At 45.6% G+C, this 9,148-nt stretch overlaps 1 protein-coding gene across 1 annotated transcript; it reads left to right on the forward strand.

Annotated features, from left to right (window-relative positions):
- The first annotated feature begins 7,714 nt into the window (after nt 1-7,714).
- On the forward strand, nt 7,715-9,130 carry LOC6040905 (ATP synthase-coupling factor 6, mitochondrial). Its single transcript, XM_001850181.2, has 3 exons — nt 7,715-7,854; nt 8,021-8,178; nt 8,876-9,130. Exons 2-3 carry the CDS (start codon nt 8,021-8,023, stop codon nt 9,042-9,044), a joined length of 327 nt encoding a protein of 108 aa, XP_001850233.2. The 5' UTR covers nt 7,715-7,854; the 3' UTR covers nt 9,045-9,130.
- The last annotated feature ends 18 nt before the right edge of the window (nt 9,131-9,148 follow it).

Raw genomic sequence — 9,148 nt, forward strand, 5'->3', positions numbered from 1 at the left:
ATAAGATTGAATGAGAATTCTCAGCACATGCAATACGCGGATCTTCCAATCTGCTTGGAACCGCCTCAAAAACAGTGTTCAGAATCAGAGATTCTTAAACATATCCGAAATAAACATAGACGGAGGGAAAAAATACCCTTTTGTTTCTTCTGCGACTGGGTACAATTGCGATTTGGGGCTGACCCTCGAGATTGTGGGATAACCCGAGCAGAAATGTTCATTTCAAGCAAAACTATGTAGGGGAAATATACCCATTTTAATCACACTAAGCCGTTCGACCAATTCTCATCACTTTTGCCGTTTTCCGATATTAAATCAAAATTTTCAGATGAATTCACAATGATGAGTTGCTTGCTCACTTTTATTTGAGCTATTTATTACTTTGGAACAGTCAAAAACACTTTATTTAAGCTGTAATTCATGATCAAAGTGCTGATAGGCTGATAATAGAAATAGGCTGAGAAAGGGTATAGTTCTAAATGGGCCAATTTGGATTTCAACAAGTTGTTTAGAATAGTGCCCTACACATGCTGATTCCTTTTGGTAACGATTATCCCATTCCTTGTAAAGTTATGGAAATCGTCATTAATCAATGATTGTCAACTAGGACGTCAATGACTGTTCCACAAAATTATACACGCAGAAAAATGTTTTGTAGAATCAGCCTGTACGAGGTTTGAATCAACAAAAATTTTGTTGAATATAATCAACGCCGATTTTGCGTTGAAACAAACCTTGATTTTCTCAATTCCACAAAAGTCTTTTGTTGTTTCGAAAAAGCTGCTTTGACGTTTAGCGTTGATTTAACAAAAAATATGATTTTCAAATCAACAAAACGTTTTGTTGATTCTGTTGGAGATAACCGAGTAGGCCGGTGCTAACGAAGAAGGAAGACTTCAAGTCAAACCTAAAATTAGTTCATTACCCGAATAAACTCCAAACCCTACATACGTGTTTCTTTCACTCTCTTCAATAACCAAGTGGTTATGGGCCCAGAGTAGGAAGTTTGGAAGGTTCTAGAAGTTGAAAATTTTTCTCAAGAAGTTTCAAGAAGGTTTAGCTGGTCAAGATGGTTCTACCGAACGCTTCCGGAAGCGGCGACGGCGTGCAGACGAATCCCCCAGGCTCCAGTTCAAGTCTAGCCGGGTTACCCCCGATTCAACGGCTGATTGGACGCGAAAACTGGTCAACCTGGAAGTTCGCGGTCCAGATGTACCTGGAACACGAAGAACTGTGGGAAGTCGTGCAGCCAACCCTGAACGCCGACGGAACGTTGCCAGCGGTGAACGCCAAGCTCGACCGGAAAACGCGAGCGAAGATCGCGATGTTGGTGGATCCGGAGAATTTCGTCCACATCCAGGAGGCGAAAACGGCGCGCGAGGCGTGGATGAAGCTGGAAGAGACGTTCGGAGATCTCGGACCGGAGCGGAAGATTGGCCTGCTGTGCAAGCTAATCAACACGAAGCTTGTGAACTGCAGCTCGATGGCCGACTACGTGAACCGGATCGTGACGACGTCGATGCAGCTGCGAGGGATCGGATTCAACGTCGACGAGGAGTGGGTTGGAGCTCTACTTCTCGCCGGTTTGCCGCCGGAGTACAAGCCGATGGTGATGGCGATCTCAAATTCCGGATTGCCGATCAACGGGGACGTGATCAAGACTCGACTGCTGCAAGAGGTCGAGGAACCGCCAGTTACGGTAGCCCTAGCAACGAAGGACAAGCGGTATCCCACCAAACAAGCGGCAGGTCAGTCGAAAGGACCGAAGTGTCGGTCTTGCCACAAGTTCGGGCACATCGCCAAGGACTGCCAGAGCAAGAACCGACTAGGAGGAAAAGGACAGAGCGCCCTCAGCACCGTTCTGTCCACGATTGGCGCAGCTGAAGAAGACGAGTGGTATTTCGACTCTGGAGCGACCTCGCATCTGACGAAGGACAGAGGTCTGCTGGAGAATCTGCAAGACGGTAGCGGAACGGTGACGGCAGCTAACAATGGTGCCATGAAGGTGGTGGCCACAGGGGACGCGAAGCTGAAAGCAAGCTGTTGCCCTGGTAGCCCAGCCCTTGATGTCCGCAACGTGCAGCTGATTCCGGAGTTAACCACGAACCTGCTTTCCGTAAGTCAAATTGTGGAAAAAGGAAACAAGGTGATCTTCGACAAGCGTGGCTGCCAAGTAGTGAACCCGGATGGAGATGTGTTCGCAACCGGAACCAGGGTGAACAATCTTTTCCGATTCGACGCTGAGAAGCAATCCCGAGCGATGGCGTGTCGAGAATCTGGACAAGCGGAGCTGTGGCACAAACGGATGGGTCATCTGAACGTGCACGGACTGAAGCAGCTCAAGAATGGTTTGGTAACCGGCATCAAGTTCAGCGACGACGGCATCGGCGATTGCAAGGTATGTGCCCTCGGGAAGCAGACGAGACTACCGTTCGGGAAGGCCGGGTCTCGAGCTGAAGAGCTGTTGGAATTGGTCCATTCCGACATCTGCGGACCCATGGAGGAGACGTCGATGGGAGGCAAGCGATATTACATCACCTTCATTGATGACAAGTCGCGGCGCATCCACTTCTACCTCCTGAAGACCAAGTCAGCAGAAGAAGTCCTGGCCGTGTTCCGGGAATACCACTGTCTGGTCGAGAGGCAAATTGACGCAAACTGAAGACAATCCGAACGGACAACGGTAAGGAGTACATTAACCGCATGTTCCAGGATTATCTGAAGACGAATGGGATTCGGCACCAAACGACGGTTGACTATACGCCCGAGCAAAACGGGATGGCCGAGCGAGTCAACAGATCCATCGTCGAGCGCTCCAGGTGCATGCTCTTTGAAGCGAACCTACCGAAGCGGTTCTGGGCAGAGGCAGCATCCACAGCGGTGTACCTGCTGAACCGATCACCGACGAAGGGACACGCGAAGACTCCGGAGGAAGTCTGGTCTGGCAAGAAGCCGGATTTGTCTCACCTGCGCATCTTTGGAACATCGGTCATGGCTCATGTACCGAAACAGAAGCGACGTAAGTGGGATGCCAAGGCGGAGGAATGCGTTCTAGTCGGTTACGAGGAGGACACCAAAGGTTACCGAATCTTCAACAAGACGACCCGGTCGGTCACGGTCAGCCGGGACGTGAGGTTCATCAGCGAAGGAGAAACGAGTCACGCGGAAGTTGCGGCCACCGAGCAAGGTGTCGTGTACGTGAAGCTGGATTTGCTGGAATCGCTGGCACAACCTGGTACGGACGGTACTAGGACGACGCCAACCGGGCAGCACCCGGAGCTGTGTCAACCCGGGCCAAGTCGTGAGCCGGACATTCCGTCGGAGCAAGAGGATCAGTTCGAGGACACCTCGGATGACGAAACGTCTGGAGAATCGAGCTACGAGACAGTCGAAGAAGATCCAGCAGACGTGACAGTGACGCTTTCTCCGGCGCTCCCTCCACGCACATCTTCAAATCCACCCGTGTCACAGGTGTTGAGGCGAAGTGGTCGGGAGCGCGCGTTACCAGGCAAGTTGAAAGATTTTGATTTGGGCAACAAAGGTGTACCCCGATCCAATGTTTCAGACAACCCCGGCTCTGAACCTGCGCCGGCAGACGATCGACAAAGCCTGATTGCAGCTGGACGTCCAAGGAAGCGGCTGAAAAAAGCGAGCAGCTGTACTGACGATCCATGTACCGTGGGCGAGGCGCTCGGCGGTGGGCAATCTGCGCAGTGGACGGCTGCGATGCAGGAGGAGTACGACTCACTGATGAAGAACGGCACGTGGGACCTGGTGGACCCACCCCCGAACCGGAAGATCGTCGGCTGCAAATGGATCTTCAAAACGAAGCGTGACTCGGAAGGCGCAGTGGTTCGTCACAAGGCCCGATTGGTCGCACAGGGCTTCACGCAGAAGTACGGGTACGATTACGACGAAGTATTTGCGCCCGTGGTGCGACAGACGACTTTCCGGACTCTCCTGGCCGTAGCTGCGAAGCGGAACATGGTGGTGAAGCAGTATGACGTCAAGACCGCGTTTCTCAACGGCGATCTTGAGGAGGAGATCTATATGCGCCAACCACCAGCGTTTGTTGCGGACGGCAACGAGCGGAAAGTGTGCAGACTCAAGAAAAGTCTTTACGGCCTCAAGCAAGCAGCCAGGTCGTGGAACAACAAGCTGCACACCGTACTCGCCAAACAAGGATTCACTAGGTGCAAGGCAGATCCCTGCCTGTACAAGAAGGTGAAGGCGAACAAGTGCTGCTACGTACTGGTGTACGTCGACGATTTGATCGTGGCCAGCGATGCGAGCGGACTCCATCAAGAGCTGGTAGCTGCACTGGAGAAGAATTTCGAGATCAGTCAACTGGGCGACATCCACTACTATCTCGGAATTGAGGTCGAGCGCGATGACCGAGGTGACTTCTTCATCAACCAAGCGAAGTACATCAACCAGGTCGTCGTGAGCAACGGTCTGGACGATGCGAAGGTCTCCAAGATGCCCCTGGACCCTGGGTATCTGAAGCAAGAAGCGGAAGGAGAGCCATTGCCGGACAACGTCGAGTACCAGAAGGTGGTCGGACAGCTGCTGTACCTGTCGGTGAACACGAGACCGGACATTTCCGCAGCGATTTCGATACTGAGCAGGAAGACAGCTGCACCGACTCAAACGGACTGGACCGAGCTCAAGCGGATCATCCGGTACCTGAAGGGGACCAGCCACTATCGTCTGCAGGTGAGCAAGACTGATGAACGAGCTGGACTGATCGGATACTCGGATGCAGACTGGGCGGAGAGCACCGCGGACAGGAAGTCAAACAGCGGACAAATATTCCTGTTCAACGGTGGGACGATCAGCTGGAGCTGTCGCAAGCAGACGTGCGTTGCGCTGTCAACGGCGGAAGCAGAATTCATAGCGTTGGCTGAAGCGACACAAGAAGCTTTGTGGCTGAAGCGATTGCTGGAGGATCTGGACGAGGACGGCGCTGTGACGGTCAACGAGGACAACCAGAGCTGCCTCAAGATGTTGGAGAAGGAGAAGTTCAGCAACCGCACCAAGCACATCGCGACGAAGTACCACTTCATCCGAGACGTGAAGGAGAAGGACGAGGTGAAGTACATCTACTGCCCAACTGAAGAGATGGTAGCAGACATCTTGACGAAGCCACTACCAGGAGTCAGGATGTCCAAGCTGGCAGGAGCGTGCGGATTAGCACCAGCACCTCGAGGAGGAGTGTTGGAGATAACCGAGTAGGCCGGTGCTAACGAAGAAGGAAGACTTCAAGTCAAACCTAAAATTAGTTCATTACCCGAATAAACTCCAAACCCTACATACGTGTTTCTTTCACTCTCTTCAATAACCAAGTGATTCAAATATGCCTTATTTTTCTGCGTGTATAAATTTTGAAGCACAATTGATTTAGATCAAAAATTCTTTCAGTGGCTTCAAGAAGGCAACAACCGGCACATGCTGATTCCTTTTGGTGCTGAAATTCGTTAAATTGAATTTAATACAGAATATTTTATAGTGATGATCAAATTTCTTCGAAAATTATCAACGGGTTACGTCAATTGACTTTAAGACTTTTCCAACTATTTTCAACCACCTCTACCACGCGTTCGGCAAGTCTTCTGTGCTAGCTTCTGTGACTAATTTTCGGGCTGATTTCAACAAGTTAACAAAAAAACGTATCGCATCTTCAGCTCCACCTAACCTTAACACTCTGAGTTGTACAAGCTGTCTGGATGCTGGGCACCATCTCACTTGTTCTCCACAACACAAGATCTTTCATCTTCAGTTTTTTTGGTATTGGTGAGCTCATCAAGCATTCGAAATTTGGCTGATCGTCGTCGTCGTCGTCGCTGTTTTTTTATTCGTGGCCTCGGCTCTGGTTCTCTGTTTTCACTACCAAAAAAAGGCCAATACTGCTAACATCGCGACCCCGCGGGTTAAGATCAAGCAACTTGATAAACGTTTGAAAATGGTCTAATGAAATATTGGTTTAGGTACATTTTTAACGTTTTAAAGGAAAATGCTTGATAGTAATCACAAAATATTTTTTTTTTTTGATATTGGTCACCTACAGATGTTCGCCATGTTTAACTTCTATCATTAACTGCTTTTCTTCTGAGACGAACTTAAACACTTACACTGTCGTTTTGGACCATTTGAGATCTGCACGTGCACTTTCGGAGGCAACTTCACCATATGTTATGGCAATTTATTGGCCTTAGATCGAGGAATTGTTTTGTTTCTGCATATTTTTTTGAATCAACCAAAAGTTTTTTTTTGTGAGCAGTTTTTGAGATACAGCCATTAGTTTGATTTTGAGGGAAAAAACGATTTTTAATTTTTCAAACGGTCACTGCAGTCCATGGATATCTTTAAATGATTATTTTTTCGATACGATTAGGAAATATCAACAGCAAACATAATTTTGAATGTTACTTTCAATGAATTTAAAATTACAACCAGGCCACTACAAATTCTATAAATTTGTAAATTTTTGTAAAGAATTTAAGATTTTTGAGAATTTAAGAATTTAGGAATTTAACCCTCTTCTGCCCAAATTTTTTTTTCGAAATTTTTTTTCCCGTGTTTAGGAGGTCATTTTAAGCAATTTTTGTTCTACGAAAAACTTTACTTCTCTTGTTTTATGTTTTTCTTTTTTATTTATAGTATTTTAATTTACGTTTATCTTGTTTAGTTTATGTTTGTTTTTGATAGTATTTGGCCTATTCTTACACCTAATATAATGACATTTTGCCTATCTAATTTTTTCACGTTTTCACAGTTAATTTAAGAATTTAAGAATTTAAGAATTTAAGAATTTAAGAATTTAAGAATTTAAGAATTTAAGAATTTAAGAATTTAAGAATTTAAGAATTTAAGAATTTAAGAATTTAAGAATTTAAGAATTTAAGAATTTAAGAATTTAAGAACTTAAGAATTTAAGAATTTAAGAATTTAAGAATTTAAGAATTTAAGAATTTAAGAATTTAAGAATTTAAGAATTTAAGAATTTAAGAATTTAAGAATTTAAGAATTTAAGAATTTAAGAATTTAAGAATTTAAGAATTTAAGAATTTAAGAATTTAAGAATTTAAGAATTTAAGAATTTAAGAATTAAAGAATTAAAGAATTAAAGAATTAAAGAATTAAAGAATTAAAGAATTAAAGAATTTAAGAATTTAAGAATTTAAGAATTTAAGAATTTAAGAATTTAAGAATTTAAGAATTTAAGAATTTAAGAATTTAAGAATTTAAGAATTTAAGAATTTAAGAATTTAAGAATTTAAGAATTTAAGAATTTAAGAATTTAAGAATTTAAGAATTTAAGAATTTAAGAATTTAAGAATTTAAGAATTTAAGAATTTAAGAATTTAAGAATTTAAGAATTTAAGAATTTAAGAATTTAAGAATTTAAGAAATTAAGAATTTAAGAATTTAAGAATTTAAGAATTTAAGATTTTAAGAATTTGAGAATTTAAGAATTTAAGAATTCAAGAATTTAATAATTCAAACAGTTTTTACAAACAGTTGACATTTTACTACCCCAAGAACTAATGCTGAACCAAACGTCAAATTTGTGTAACGATGTGCAAAAGTGAGTGGTTTTCAATAAGCCTGTAATGATTTCATAATTTTAACGTGCAATTCAAAACCGCTTTTGCCGGTTAGAATTTGTAGCGCTCTCGTTGCCGTTGTTGAGCTCTCCAAACGTCAAAAAACAACCGCGTTCGAACCACCCTGTACATCTACTGTCAGCTTGACGTCTGCTTTAAAACTGCAACATTTTTCTTAGCTCAGCGGATCGAAAGTGATTCTTGTTGCGGATTTTCACCGATTTTCCACCCAAAGCCTCCAATCAAGGTGCGTTTAATTTGATGTTTTTACTCATACTCGACACTTCCGGTGCCGATTGGCAAAACCAATCTCCATGCCGGAGTGGCATTGCACGGCCAATCCGCGGAAAATGTCGGCCCCCGGGATTACATAACGTTTTGGAGGTTAATAATCCGGTCTTATTCGGTTCCAGATGCTGACCAACCAGATCCAGCAGGCCGTCCGGATGATGGGTGCTCAGGCGCGCCGCAACTACGGTGTGACCGCCGTCGTCATGTCCAAGGCGACCGACCCGATCCAGCAGCTGTTCGTCAACAAGCTGCGCGACTACGCCACCAAGAGCAAGAGCGCGTAAGTACCCGTAGTTTCTGGAGGGGCACGCCATAAAGCGAAAGGGAGAGGTCGCCTCCTCGGGGGAAACGCCTAACATCGTTACGCATCCCAAGGGAGACACCAACCTAAAGCAGCTGAGTGCAATCAAGCGCTTGAAAGCATTTCACATCCGGAGCGAGGCCTGCCGGAACAATCGGCCGAACGTGACCCAGTGTGGGGACTGCTTGCATCTGATCCATGACAACAGGAACCGCCACCTCAAGGCAATAGCTGTCGGGGTCCCCACATGAAGGACAATTTGTATCTGCGCTCACGCCGGTGGATTACCTTCCGTCGCCGGGCACGGCCTCGGAATAGCCGAAGGTTAGAATGTCTCAATCCGCAGCAGATGCAGGAAGAAACCCTTGCGTCGATGCAAACCCCAAAGCGCAAGGCGAAGAAGTAATTTACAGCTCGGAAGATTTGTGGAGAGTCGTTGTCGAGTTCAGCGCCAAATTGAAGTACTGCAAGACTTGCTCGGACCAAGGAGATTCTTACCAGCATTTTTGGTGTTTTTCTAATTATTTTGGTTGTCATATAATTCCGGAAGATCCCCGGTATTTCAGTTCCACCGAGAATCGTGGGATACCGTTGAAACTCCTGAAAATCTGCTTCGAGTACCTAAAATTGAGCATGTTTTACAAGTATCGTTCTTTTCTTCTTTTCCTCTCCATAGTGGCGGCAAGCTGGTCGACGCCTCGCCGGAGATCGAGCGCGAGCTCAAGCAGGAGCTGGAGAAGCTGGCCAAGACGTACGGCGGCGACGGCGGTGCCGACATGACCGCCTTCCCGTCCTTCAAGTTTGAGGAGCCCAAGCTGGGACCGATCAACTCGAGCAGCAGCTAAGCTAATTAGCTTCCGGCTTCGGTTGGATGAGATGCTTTTTCGTGAGGAATAAAAGAAACAAAACAGCGTTTAGGTGGTTAATTGAAGATTGGATCTGTTGGGAT

This window comes from Culex quinquefasciatus, chromosome 1, assembly GCF_015732765.1.
Source record: "Culex quinquefasciatus strain JHB chromosome 1, VPISU_Cqui_1.0_pri_paternal, whole genome shotgun sequence".
NCBI lineage: Eukaryota > Metazoa > Arthropoda > Insecta > Diptera > Culicidae > Culex > Culex quinquefasciatus.

Coding starts and splice junctions, on each gene's coding strand:
- LOC6040905 (XM_001850181.2), top strand. CDS start 8,021: ATGCTGACCAACCAGATCCAGCAGGCCGTCCGGATGATGGGTGCTCAG. Junction 8,179..8,875: donor GCCACCAAGAGCAAGAGCGC/GTAAGTACCCGT, acceptor TCCTCTCCATAG/TGGCGGCAAGCTGGTCGACG.